We start from the raw sequence: 14049 nt of genomic DNA, 5'->3' as shown, positions 1-14049 counted from the left end.
GGCTGCCTCCACGGCATCCACCGTCTCCAAGCCCCGCCTCCGTTACCCCTTCAGCGGGGCTTGTGTGGAAATGGTTCACACTCTGAAGCTTGTTGCTTTTCATTAACGACTTCCTATGCCTGTGAGGTTGCACGTTTGTCCCCCAAACCCATCGCCCTCAGGATGAAGCCCGCACCCTTCTCCTGCCTCCTGGCCTTGTTGGCCCTCCTGTAACCAGAGCCATGGACGTCTCTTCCACCCAGCGTCGGCACTCACCCCCACCCCAGGTACGAGCTCCCGTCCACCAGTGTGAGGCAGGCTGGCACTTAACGCCCTCGGTGGGGCTCGAGAAAATGTAAACAACCAGAGCCATTTGTCTCTCATCCCAGCTCAGGTTTAATTTCGAAGGGACAGATGTACAGGTGGAGTGAGTTTGAAGGAACACCCGCCAGATCCTGTCTCCATGCCCAGGAATCTGGAGCTGAACAGAGCCCCCCATCAGCAGTAGCTCTGTGGTGATGATCAGGAAGTCGCGGCACGGACAGGACTCCCTGGAGTTGGGGTCCATTTGTACATGGGTTTTCACACAGGCTGGGTTGGAAGAGTAGGTTTTAGATTTATCCTGACCAACGGTCAGAGCGGGCCCTATTTTGAGCAAGTGGCACCCGCCCGCATGGGTCCTGCTGGAGCCTGGTCCCCCCCCCAAAGCCAGCGCACCCCGACTGTGGGGGCCTCATGGGCCCCTCTGCCCTCCTGCGGCGGCCCCTGGTCTGTGTCAGACTCTCTGCTTCTACAGAACCAGGGGAGGGCTGCCTGCTGGGAGTGAAGCAGTGAGGACTGTCCCTCCGGGCAGGCTGCCCTCACCACTGTGCCCAGCGGAGCTCGGGCAGCGCGCTTCTTGCCAGAACCGCGTCCCAAGCAGGAGGCCCCGCATCCTGTGGCCCTGCAGCCGGAGGAGACATCCCTGGGAGCGGGTGCAGACGGATGTCTGCCTCCCCAGCCAGGCTGCAGCTCCCGAGGCCTGAGCCACGGCCAGGAGGCTCCGCGGCACGTGGGGGGTGTCCTTTACGGTAAGCACTTCGGTGGAAGAGTGTCGCAAAGGCTGCCAACAGAAAATCATCACAACCGCAAGCAACAAAGTGCGGGGCCCCAGGCAAACAGTTATGTCGGCGCTGTGTTCAGAGTACTGGTTCGTCCTCGCCACAAGGCTGGGAAGCTTCCGGAAGCTTCCGAGAGATGCTCATGCACCTGTTGCAGCCCCAGAGCAGCAGCCCCGTGTGGACCAGGCCCTGGGGCCCAGCCCAGGCCACAGATGTGCTTTTGTCTGGAGGAGCGTCATCTAATGAGTCTAGATTCGGCAGCCCCGGGAGGGGCGGGGGCAGGGGAGCCGCGCCCGCAGGCGCAGCCCAGCGCCCCGCGAGGGGCCTCACTGGCCACACTGGCCGACGACCCGGCAAAGCCCCCAGAAGCAAGTGTCAGTGCGGTCACGGGCCTCTCAAACGTATCCTGAAAATGTAAATAAACAGATTCCATATGCAGACTACAGGTGATTTACACTTGAAACATTTAAATATAAATTAAGCTATAACTTAAGTGACAACCAAAGAAAAACAAAAGAAAAACCAAGACGACACTCAGCAACTGAGAGGGCTGAACACGTACACAGGACACGCCAGATACGAGGCCAATAGGCGATGCCGTTTTCATGGTGCCAACGTTACACCCGGGGCGCGCTAGTCCGCCCGGCCGCTCACGCCGTCTGGCACTGCACCCCGGCCCGCGGCCCGTCGTCGTCGTCCTCCTCATAGGCCTCCCGCTGCTGCCGCCAGTTCTGCTCGCTGGGGTTGAACTCCTTCAGCTCCACCTGGTCCATGTCGTCCGTGACCCTCACCTTCTGCCGCGGGGGCAGCAGGGCCTCCAGCTGCGGAAGCTTGTCTTGAGGAAGCCAGTGTTTCTCGGGAAAGACGACCTGTGGAGGGCGAGGAGCGTCGGCCAAGAGCCGCGGTAGCGGCTGCCCCTCCCACGGAGGCGCACCCTGACCCAGCCCGCAGCGACAAGTCAGGAACTTACTAGAAACTGGATGATCAGAGTCCCCTTCTCCAGGGGTGCTTTGTAGATGGGCATCCCTTCGTTATGCACACACCTCAGGTCCCCGTGCTTTATCACCTCGCCTGCCGCAGAGAAGGTTTGGTTACGGAGCAGGAAGACGGGGCTGGCCTGGCGGCAGACCCTGCCCGGGCTCGGGGGCGGGGGGGCATGCCTGGGGCAGCATGGTGGGGCCTCCGGCACAAGGCAAACTGGTGTAAAAAACAAACCAGGAGTCCGAACACTGGGGTCTGGGAGCTAGAAGTGGTCCAGCCCACACTCCGGGGTCTCCCACGACGCACTCTCAAAAAAGGCATCACGGGGTTTAGGCCCCAGAGCTCCAGGGTTCTGGCCATGTCTAAAAATACCATCTCCCCCCAACATAAAGAAGAAAGGGCACAAGGGTCTCTCCAGAAATAAGCTCTTCAGCTCGGCAACAAAAACGCACAGGGAAGTGAGTAAGTGTGCAGAAAGAGTAGGGGCGGGGAGGGGCGGCAAAGCCCGCTACCCCCGCTGCAGTCTCGTCAAGGGGAAGGCACTGAGGACCCCCTCTGGGGCCGTGCAGGAGCACAGGGCCTTCGGCCGTCGGAAGTTCTGTCTCCGTTCCTACCCCTCACGCTTCTGCCTCTGACTGACTGGGAGCTGGGAAGCCACATGCGGAAGGCCCCCGACCAGCTGCCAGGGCACCCTCCCCACCGACCCTGAGTCTCCGCACCCTGACGGCAGAAGGAGACAGCAGCAGGGAAGGAACGAGAAAGAAGCCCAACCGAGGAGAGAGAGGATGAAGAAAAAGGACACAAGGAAACACAAATGAGCAAAAAGAACACGAGAAGTCTCCAGCAGGAGGGTCTCTGAAGCCCTGGCCCTTCCCCGTCACGACGCGAGGAACGGGGTCTCTCCTCTGCCCCAGGTCACCGACGGGGCACTTGCCTGCACGCAGCAGGACGCTGGGAGCCCAGCCGTGCACCGGCCACGGCCAGGGAGGAAGAGCCCTCCCAAAGCTCCCCGCGGACGCCCTCAGGGCCACAGTCAGGGCAGGGGCTGCGTGAGCAGGCCCCAAACACACCTACTCGAGACCTGCCACCCCCAAAGTACTGCACTCAAGTAGCGGAAGAACTGGGGACCCGGGGAGGCGTTGTGTCTCACGGTTTCACGCGAGTGTTACACTGCAGCGCCCCAAGAAAGGGCAAATCACGTATGGGGATCCTGGCCCTGTGTTTATTTTTACAAGTTTTTGTTAGTTTGACGTTGTTTCCAGATACAAAAGGCTTGGATGTAGAACCACATCCTTTTATGTCCAGAGGAGGAGGAAACCACGCAGAGAAGCAGAGAAACAGAACAAGGCCACGGGAGGGAGGCAAGCGCGGAGGCCAGGCAGCTCTGGGGTCTGCTCACCTCGCCAGGCGCCGGTGCCCTTGGACAGGCGGCCCACATCCCACCCCAGCCCCGACAGGTGCCCCGGTGGTGGCGAGGGGGCCAGAGCAGCTCTGCTCACGGCCAGCAGGTCAGCCACCACCACCCCCTGCCCAGACGCACGGACACGGACGAGTGACCTTCATGTTACCAGAGGTGGCTGCAAGTCTTCCCTGGCCCGGCCCTTCCCTTCACCAGTCTGCCTTCCTCCGGCCCTTCCCGGCAGGCGCTCTGCTGCCCATAGGTGTGCTGGGCGCACAGGCCCTGGAGGCCCCTCGCAGCCCTCGGGTGCCGGCCCCGCCTGTGCATGTGTGCAGACGGGCGGGTCCCTGCGAGCAGCTGAGGATAAGCTGACGGGCAAGGTCGTCTCGGGAAAACTGGACTTTACAGTGTCTCCCACGTGCCATTGGCAGCACTGAAGCTGGAGAAGCATGCAGGTGATAGACCACCACCGCCTGTTACCGCTCTTTTCTTACCAAACTAGGATTTTACAGTTTAAGTTATGGTGCTCGACCCCAAGATCCCTGTTGGAGGCTCTTCCCCCTGACTCGGAATTCTTTTTCTCTAGGAGAATATTTAAACATTTCATAAAATTCTCCAGTCATTGGCAAAGACTTTGAACTTGGGAGAAAAGGAAGTGGTGCTAACCCCGGGGCTAGCAGCCAGCAGGGTCCTGCGCAGCACCCACCCACCCAAGCACAACAGTCAATGCTGAAACGTTACCCGACTTGGACGTGATGACGAGAACTCGATCGTCCAGCGTTTTTATTGTCTTCTTGAAGCCACAGAGGGCTTCAGAAAGCTGAATTTTCATTTTCATGATCAAGTCGTGGCCTCGCCTCTGAAAGACACTATGATCCTTCTGATCAAGCACAATTATGACATCGCCAGGCTCCAGCTCAGGCTCCTGATCTCCTTCTCCATGAAACAGTATCTTTTGCCCATCTTTCATACCTATGAGACATCATCCTTTCTGATTAGCATTTCTCTTAAAAACCGTACTTTCTACAAAGCTGTGAACACCGCACGCACTCCTTTGGGGGCTTTTACTCATCAAACCTCCCAACCTCGTAGCCACAGGAACCAGAGCAGTGGCTGGGACTGCCACGAGAGAGAGGCCACGCCGCACCCGCACACCCGCCACTGCACGCCCACGGTCACCACCCGCTTCCTGCTGCACGCAGGGGGCATGGCTCTGGGAGCGCCCACAGTCATGGATGCTTCAGTAGACATCCTTCAAGGGCGCCCTTTTGGGTGTTGATTTGTATACTTTGGTATAGAAATGAGGGGAGGGCTGTACTTGGGAGAATCTGGGCAGCAGGGAGGGGCCCTGCAGCAGGGTGGGGCCTGTGCGTGAGGGAGGGGCCGTGTGCGCAGGGAGAGGGGCCGGTGCAGCGAGGAGGGGTCGTTGCGGGGGCGGGGGGGGGGGGGGGGGGGGGGGGGGCGGTCGTCCAGTGGGCAGGCGCCAGTGTAGCGGGGAGGGGCCGTGTGCGGGGGAGGGCCATGTGCGCAGGGGGAGGGGCCTGTGCAGCGGGGAGGGGCCCGCAGCCCCCGTGACAGCAGGAGCTCTACGGCCGCTCCCTGACCGAGGCGGTCAGAAAGAAGACGCCCAATGATTCCTAGAGAATGGGGGAGGGCAGTTACCCCAAATCAAGGTCAAGCACCTTTTGCAGGTGCAGACCGCGGCAGGTAAGCTGTGGCTGGAGGTGGGAACGGCAGTGAAGCCGGGAGGGCAGTCTGGGGGCACCGGGCCCCAAACCCCGACAGGTCCCAGACACCTGACCTGTGCGCCCCACGGTCGGCGGCCAGAGGCACTCCCGGCGGCATGGAGCGCCAAGCTGCGCGGCCTCACCTTTCTCCACGTGCACCTCGATGATCTTCTTCTCGCGGATCACCTTGGTGCCGCTGCAGCTGTCGCAGCGGTCCTTGGGGTTGATGCGCTCCCCCTGGCCCTTGCACTCGATGCACACGGTCTGGATCTGCTGCACCATGCCCGGCCCGATCTGCTGGATGTGGATCTGCATCCCGCGGCCCTTGCACAGGGGACACTTCTCCACAGACCCCTTCTTCCCACCGACGCCTGGGAGAAGGCACAGAGTGAGAGCCGGGCTCCTCCGCAAACAGCCTGTCCCCCCAGGGGCCAGGGAGGGCAGTCGGGGCCCGTAGGCGGGACACCGGGTATTTACAATCATGGTCAGCAATGTACAGAGTCTGGATGATTCCACGCGAGCAGGGAACATGTTAATATGTGAGCTCACGGGTCTGGGGTCTGTGACCTTGGCCGTGCCCAGCCAGATTCCCTCCGTGAGCCTCACCAGCTGTGCCCACAGGTGACCAAGGGGGCTGGGCTGAGAGGCCTGGAGGGCGGCGGCCCTGCTCGGCCCCCTCAGGACAACGTGCGTCTGAGGCCACCAGACACGACTTTTCTTGAAAAATCCTATTTTAAAAATTGTGTTAGTTACATTTACATGTGCGTCAAGGGGCAGTAAACCAGACCAGCTTCACGGGAACACGGGCTCGTCTGCCCCCTTTATGCCCAGGGCTGCCGGGGACCTGAAACACTTCCTGTCTGGCCCTTTTTGCGGGAAAAGTTTGCTGACCCCTAAGTTGGGTGAACTATCTTGACTTTTACATGTTTAAAATAATTATCAACATGTTAATTAAATGTCAGTCAAAATAAAAACTGTACAGGGCAAAGTAAAATCGATTTGGCCCTTAGGCCACCAGTTTGCTGTCTGTTGGACCCTTACATTTGAAAAGATAAAAAATGATTTTTCTATGAATGCCCAGATCTAAAGGGTCACTATGGGACTCATTCAAACATTCATTTTTACCTTCACATTTCTCACAAATTACATTTTTCTGGAGGGCCAACTTCTTTGTGACTCCATTATACAAATCTTCAAGAGTTACAGACAACTGATGGACAACATTCTTGCCTTGGGGGAAACGGGAAAGGAGAACAATTAGTAACACGGCAGGAAATACGCCCGTGACCTTGGTTGCAGAGCCGTGCCTTCCACTCACCGCTCATGGCCTCACCTCCGGGCCCCCCCGCCAACCACGAGATCGAACACGCTTTGTAGCTGGGAGCCAATCATTCAATCTTCTATAGATGTCAACAAAGACTTTCCATCTTTATTTTCTAAGAACAAACCTGAGGCCAGAGCGATCACAAGGGGGCGGGGGGGGGGGTACCCTACGCAGAGCCGAGGGTTCTCCCGTGAAAGGGGCCCTTTCTTCCCTCACAGGAGGGCGTGACCCCGTCTACGCACCCTTCACTCAAACTCCTCCCCGAGCCCCACGCTCTTTCCGTTTTTGGCCCTTCTATAATCTGTGGCCAAGTGGGAACTCTTCCTCTGCTGAAATCTTATCTGTGGGCCCCTGTGTCTTCAGGGTGGGATTCTGTCTGCCCAGGGCCAGGCCAGGGTCGGACAGCCCACGGCTGCCTGTGGGGCTCTCTCGGTCGCGGACACAGGCCGTCCCTGTTCACTGGCTGTCAACGTGGACAGACAACTGGACTCAGGGCATGAAGCTGTTCACCGCAAGGCAGTGAGAGCCCGGGCAGGTGGGGACCACGCTTTTCACCATGTCTGTCGTCAAGTACACGAGCCAGCAACCCTGACATGGGGCCCGGGCTCTTCCTGATGAACTCAGGATTTTCAGCACCCTGTGTTCAAGAGTGGACGGCCAAGCTTTTGAAGCTCAAAGTCGATTATACCATGAAAACAGATACTGCCTTATTCATCCAGGGCCTCTTGCTGATCCAGACCACCCTTCGTAAACTCCAATGCAGAGCTTATTCCTTGTGATTTTACCCAGGATCTTAATAAGCTTGGCTAGCTATCTGGTTTTCAGGTCCAAAACAGACTGTCCACAGTAGAGACTGGACAGGGGAAAGGGGCAGCTCGGGACCACTGCTAACGGCCAGAGGTGGCAGCCTGTGGCCTGGCAGGAGGGACGAGCTGGAAAAACAAACCCCACAACTCAGACAGCAGCCCAGGGCCCTTGTTCACCTCCTGGGCATGAAGCTGCTAACCACAACACATTCCAGAGAAAGGCAGGGAGGCTCTCTTACAGAGATGTTCCCACATGAGGGGTGGAAAATCTGAGCAGCCTGAGAAAATGGACACCCTGCAGAGCGCCAGCCAGAAACAGAGTGCACAGGCCAGGTCAGGAGGCCGGGACAGGAGGCGCCATGATGTCACGAGATGAACTTCCTCCTCACTGCTCACACCCCATTTGCTCCCTGTGGGGTGGTGTCTGCAGGTGTCAGGTGAGTGCTCCAGGTGCTAGGAGGCCCAAGGTAGCCCAGATACTATGGGGGGGGGGGGGACTATTTAAAGCTAATGATCCCAGGGGCGCCTGGGTGGCTCAGTCGTTAAGCGTCTGCCTTCGGCTCAGGTCATGGTCCCAGGGTCCTGGGATCGAGCCCCGCATCGGGCTCCCTGCTCGGCGGGGAGCCTGCTTCTCCCTCTGCCTCTGCCTGTCTCTCTCTCTCTCTCATGAATAAATAAATAAAATCTTAAAAAAATAAAATAAAATAAAAAGCACTTACCTCTTCTCTCTCTAGCCATCCGTCCCCCGCCCCCAAAAAACATGTCAAAGATATCCATGGGTGAAGAGAAGCTGGGGCTGCCTGAGCCTCCTTCCTTAATCGCCTGTTCACCACCCTGGTCATAAATGTCCCTCTTCTTTGGATCTGAAAGCACTTCATATGCCTGGGATATGAGCTTGAACTTTAAAATAAAAAGAAACAGAGAGAAGGTTTGAGTTGTTTGTTACACAGACCCACCCACCACGATGAACGCGAGGATGGAGGTACTCTGCACCCAGCACCCAGCACCCACACAAGCCTGCCGCGCTCCCTCTGGAGTCCCATCACTCCCCTCGCGGAGCACGGAGACACGGGGCCTGCGGGGAGGGGATGCTCCTCCCAGCCTTGGCTGCACCCGACAGGAAGCCAGAGGCAATGAGGCCAGGGCGTCACCGGCACCCGATAAAGCCCAGGCTCCCGACTGCCGCCACGGGCCTCCCTGGCCCTCCCACACACTAGCCTCCCTGCACGAGACAACACACGCCTTGGGAGCGCCTGTCCGCGTGCATGCTGCAGACACCGAGCGGACGGGTGCCCCAGCCCGGCCCCCAGAGGCCCCCCATCTCAGTTACCGCCGACGCCAAAACCTTGCTTCCCCTGCCCTCACATCTCATCTGTGAGCAAGCCCTCTGGTGCTGCCCCCCAGTGTCTGTCTCTGGTCCCTGACATCGCACTCCTGCTACAACCGGAATACAGTTGTAGAAAAAGTATCAGAAAACCCAAATTGAAAGACATTCTGCAAAACTAAGGAGAACTAGATGCAACGTGTGATCCAGGATTGGGGGGAAATGGCTACAAGAGACATTGGAACGACCGGAGAGAGGTGAATTTTTCCCCCAGGGTTAAACTTCTTAAACGCGGTAGGCGTCCTGCAGGGGGTACACGGGGAAGCCTGTCGGGAGTGCTTGGGGCTGGAAGGCCGGGAGGCCTGCAGGTGAAGCAGACGTCGCCACTCGTTTGGGGGGCAAGCCGGCACTCACTGCCCCACGCTCATCTTTTCTGTCGGTACATGGAAGTTTTCAAAATAAAATTAGAACACCGTAAAACACCCCAGATCCATCCCTTCTCGCCACACCGCACACCCACTCCGCAGAGACCACCACCTTGCGCCTGGGTCACTGCCGTCAGCTCGATGGCCTCCGACCTCTGCCCCTCACGCGGAGTCGCAGCCAGGCCCGTGCGGGTACACGGCCAGCCCGCCGCCTCGCAAGCGTCCATCCCGTGAGCACAGGGCCCGCGCTCAGGTGCGTCCACTGCTGCACCCGGACCCAGAGGGACGTATGCGTGTTAGATGAATGGCTTGGTTCTAGGAGTTCAGGAATGAGTATGGGAAGTAGGGTGTCCCTCAGAGTCCTCTCCAGTCCGTGAGACGGGGTCTCTGTCAACATCCTACAGCAAAGCCAGTCCCACAGAACAGAGAAGAAACTGCTAGGAGGAAGCACATATGGGGATGTGACAGAGAAGCTAGTTTTCTCAGACCCTGTACAAAGAACTAGGCGATTTAACAAACAAAGTCCTCGAGCGACATCAGGGTCGTGCTCAGGTGCTTCTCTGTGTTTCTGCGAAGAAGCAGGCCTCACTCACACCACCCTCTCCATGGCAGGAAGACTGAGGGGTGGGGAGCAGGTGCCTGGTACGGGAGCCCAGACCTTCTGGGCCTGTGTGCATGTCAAGATGAATATGCTTCCTGAGAACTTCCACTAGAAACACTCCCCAAATACTCTGGACACTTGAAACACACCTAATGGTCAACCTAAGAAGCAAAAGCAGTGCCCTGTCCTTGGGCAGTTAATCAGAGGCCGTATCTCCTACAGGGTGGGGGCTCCCAAGGCCACGAGCAGGCCCGCCCCACCCCGCCCCTGCGGCTCCAGCCCCCCCGAGTCTAACCCGGGTTCCGGCCCTGCCCCGCCCCTGCGGCTCCAGCCCCCCGAGTCTAATCCGGGTTCCGGCCCTGCCCCCTCGGCTGGAGGTCAGGGCTCTCACCAGCTCACTGTTCAGACTGACCATCTGCCCCGGGACCTTAACGAGATCACCACCCACCTAGGAAAAAATGACTTCGGCATGATGTCACAACTCGGAAGAGGATTTGTGAGGATATGCAGTGGTGACCGAAGCTACCAGGATGAGCACTATGATCACCCCCAAAAGGCCGCCTGCAGAGCAGCTCGGGAAGAGCAGTTAGGGTGATGTGTACGGTGGGTTTTCCTCTATATTCTGATGTTTCCTGTACTGTTCTGCCCTCTTGGGTGATTTTTTAACTTGAAAATCTATGATTTGAAAAGCTACAGTGAAATTGGCCAAAAGGCCGAATTCTTTGCAAGCCAGTGAGGCTAACAGGCAAGAGCATGCCCGCTCGCACCACCCCTGCAGAGGACGGCTTCCTGACCCGCCGCGCGCCGCAGAGCAGGCCGTACAGACTCCACGGGGCACCTGCCAGCAAACGGGCTACCCGACGCTTAGCAACACGGGACAACAAGCACAAAACAAAGGCCAGCACCCCCAGACGGCTCACGTGCCTCCCCGCAGGGCGACAGGACAGCTTAATCTATTTTTGAAGAGACATGAATAATGCAGTGACAAACTTAGGAAGAACGCAAAAGGCTCTACCAGTTCTACCCATGACAGAGAAGGTGGACAAGCACCGCACACAGACTTGCACGAGAAAGAAACCGTCTACACTGTGTGCCCAGCACGCAGCAGAACCGGAAAGTGGGGATCTGGTGAATGAGTGAGTCTCCTCTCAGGGAGCTGGACGGCAGAGTTTCCATGAACTGTGTCCCCCTGTCTCCTCACCCCCTTTGATCTCCAACCCCACGTCCACTGAGCTGCCAATCCCCCTTCACTGCACTGCCCTCCCAAACCGTGTCTGCGTGGGGTGCGCTCCGTTCCCTTGGCCAGCCCGCACACCTCCCAGCACCTTTGCCGTACCTGGACATCACAGGACCCCCACCCCAGGCTCACCGTCAGGAGCCTCGCATGGGACACCAATTCGGTGCCTGGCTCTAAGTAAATGCTAGCTTGAAGCAAACCAAACAGTCTACTGAGAGAGAGATGCACAGGGCAACACCCACGGAAACGTCGTAGAGGTCAAGTGCAAGTTTTGGACAGCGTCAGGGCACGGAGTAGACGGGCTCCAAGTGCACGCACACAGCCTTGAACACGCTCCTGGATGGCACTCCGAGATCTGACCGAAGCCAGGCCCTAGGCCTCCCCGCAAGCCGCCTCTCGCCAGCCTCCTGAGTCGCCAGCCGAGAAGCCTGGACCCGCTCCCCTTAGAGGAGATCCTCACGCACAGGCTCTGGTGAACCCGCCCGCGAGCACGTCTGTGCATCACCAACACCACAGAGAAAGCCAGGCCCTCAAAAAGCTACAGTAAGCCCTCTAAATATAGACGAGAGAATGCGAGTGAGCAGCAAACGGTCTTACAGGAAAGCATGTTAAACTTGTGACAGCCGCATTCAGCACATGTGGCTAAATATAAATCTCCTGTCGCTGCTGCCAACAGTCCCCCCTCCGAGCAGCCCGCGCCAGCATGGGAGCGGGCACACACACGGGCGGCGCCTCCGGGCGTCTAACCGCTAGACGCCTGATCTGCGGCTTCACCCGCCGCCTGGGTGTCGCTGCTGTCCTCTACCACCGAAGCCCACCTCCCCCAAACCACTGGAGACTGCAGAGTTTTATAAGGACTCGACAAACAGCGGAAAGAGGACGGGGATGGGCAAGCGGCCTTCCCAAGAACCAATAGGTGGTCCTGCCAAGTCACCTGCTTGGGTGGCTCACGAGCCTCCCGGGACAGAGAGCAGGCCAGCTCTGTTCCCTGAGCAGGAAATTTTAATTCAGGTCTCCACTATGCAGAGCATTCTTCAGCCTATTATTGGTCCTTAGGATCAACTGTGGGTCATTTGTCACAGAAAACCTGGACTACTCCTGTAAAATGATGTGTCAGGGTAGAGATCTCCCTGTCCCTGTTTAATAAACGTGATTATTCGGTGTCTCACGACCTTGACCAGGCAGGAGATAGGCATGCAGACCAAACCCCTCCCGGTTCTCAAGCCCCTCACCGGGTTTGTCCCCGGTGCTGATGCACCAACAGGGAAGGAACACAAAACACCTCCACCCGGTCGCTCCCGCAATCGCACAACTTCGTTTCCCGGGTTGCGGGCTGCCCCTCCTACAGAACTGCCCTCCAACGCTGTGCCAACCGGGCTCCCCGGGGGGTGCTGAACAAGCAGGCTTGCCGGAGGCAACGGAGGAGTGGGTGGGCTGCAGGGGTCACCAGGGTCCCAGTGCCCGGGGGCAGCCCCAACCCCCGACCCAGCCAGCTGCCCCCCACCCCAGCCCCCTAACCCCTGCCGCCTGCCCCGGTCCCCCAGTCCCCTGACCTCAGCCCCTCCCCGCACCGGACCCCAGTCTCCCAAGCCCCGCCGCCTGCCCCCACCCCAGTCTCTGAACCCCAGCCCCGCCGCCCGCCCCGCGACCCCAGCCCCCTGACAACCCCCCCCCCCCGCGCCTCCTGCCCCCGACCCCCGCCAGCGCCAGGCCCGAGCCCGCCGCACCGTCTCGCCCTCATCCGGGTTCTTGTCCGGGTGGTACTTGAGCGCCAGCTTCCGGTAGGCCTTCTTGATCTCCTCCGGGGACGCGCTGGGCTTCACCCCCAGGATGTCATAGTACTGGGTCTCCTTCACCATCTTGTCTCTGCGGGCGGGCGGGGCGGGCGAGGCCGGTCAGTGCGCCCGGGACGACCCGCCGCCCGCCCGCGCGTCCCGCTCCGCGCTCCGACTCCGGCCGCCGCCCTGGGCTCCCGCCGCCCGCCGCCCGGGGCCGCCGCACTCGGCCTCCGGCTCCTCCGCCGCGGGTTTTATTCGGCGCCGGCGGAAGGTTCCGCGAGGAGACAGTGACGCCACAAAGGCCCAGAACCTTCGCGGAGGTTCCGGCGGCGGCCTGGCGGCGGGCGGGGCAGTGAGTGCGCGGCGGGGAGCAGACCCCGACCCCGGACCCCGGACCCCCGACGGTCGACCCGCCTGGCCCCGGACCCCGGAGCCCGACCCCCGACGGCCGGCTCGCCCGGCCCCCAAACCCCGACTTGCCTGGCCCCGACCCCGGAGCCCGACCCCCGACGGCCGGCTCGCCCGGCCCCGGACCCCGGAGCCCGGCCCCGGACCCCGGAGCCCGACCCCCGACGGCCGGCTCGCCCGGCCCCCAAACCCCGACTTGCCTGGCCCCGACCCCGGAGCCCGACCCCCGACGGCCGGCTCGCCCGGCCCCGGACCCCGGAGCCCGGCCCCGGACCCCGGAGCCCGACCCCCGACGGCCGGCTCGCCCGGACCCCGACCCCGGAGCCCGACCCCCGACGGCCGGCTCGCCCGGACCCCGACCCCGGACCCCAAACCCCGACTTGCCTGGCCCCGACCCCGGACCCCGGCTGGCCGACTCCCCTAGTCCTCAGTCCCCGCCCCCCGCTCGCCCGGCCCCCGACGCCCCCCGCCCCCGACGCCGGGCCTGGCAGGACCCCGCCGGCTCACCCGGTCTCCTCGGCCGCCCGCTCCTCCGGCGGCTCGTCGGACTCCCCGGAGCTCCAGCTCTGACCGCCACCCCGGGCCATGTCGGGGGTCTGGGAAGGGGGCTTCGGCGTGGGCGCCGCCCTCCGACGACCGTCCCGCCGCCCAGGGGCCGCCTGCTTGCCCTTCCGTGGGTCCGCTGGCCCGAGGACGGGCTGGCCCGAGGGGTCGCTTGGACGCGAACCCTGCCCGAAGGGGTGGGGCTGGGCGAGCAGCGTCCGGCGCTGGGCGCCGGGCCGCGCCCGGGGGGGGGGGGGGGGGGGGTGTGTGGCCGCCCTCTGTGCGATCACGGCCCGGGGCGGGGGGGAGGGGGAGGCATGCGGAGGCCTGCGGCGCATGGCTGCACCCTTGAGGGGTTTAGGGTGGGCGGGGGTCCTCAGCTGTGGTGGGACCGCGGTTCCCGGGCCCCTGCAGCTG

General features: G+C 60.8%; 1 protein-coding gene across 1 annotated transcript; it reads right to left on the bottom strand.

Annotated features, from left to right (window-relative positions):
* Nucleotides 1–1526: 1526 nt before the first annotated feature.
* On the bottom strand, nucleotides 1527–13830 carry DNAJA4 (DnaJ heat shock protein family (Hsp40) member A4). Its single transcript, XM_027569292.2, has 8 exons — nucleotides 13597–13830; nucleotides 12631–12769; nucleotides 8036–8216; nucleotides 6312–6416; nucleotides 5330–5557; nucleotides 4201–4431; nucleotides 2050–2150; nucleotides 1527–1948 (listed from the first exon to the last, which is right to left on the bottom strand). The coding sequence occupies exons 1-8, from the start codon at nucleotides 13674–13676 to the stop codon at nucleotides 1730–1732; spliced, it is 1284 nt and encodes a 427-aa protein (XP_027425093.1). The 5' UTR covers nucleotides 13677–13830; the 3' UTR covers nucleotides 1527–1729.
* Between the last annotated feature and the right edge of the window lie 219 nt (nucleotides 13831–14049).

Source organism: Zalophus californianus, chromosome 6 (assembly GCF_009762305.2).
Source record: "Zalophus californianus isolate mZalCal1 chromosome 6, mZalCal1.pri.v2, whole genome shotgun sequence".
Classification (NCBI taxonomy): Eukaryota; Metazoa; Chordata; class Mammalia; order Carnivora; family Otariidae; genus Zalophus; species Zalophus californianus.
The sequence above is the reverse complement of the archived record's forward strand: the minus strand, read 5'-3'. Positions and strand labels throughout refer to the sequence as shown.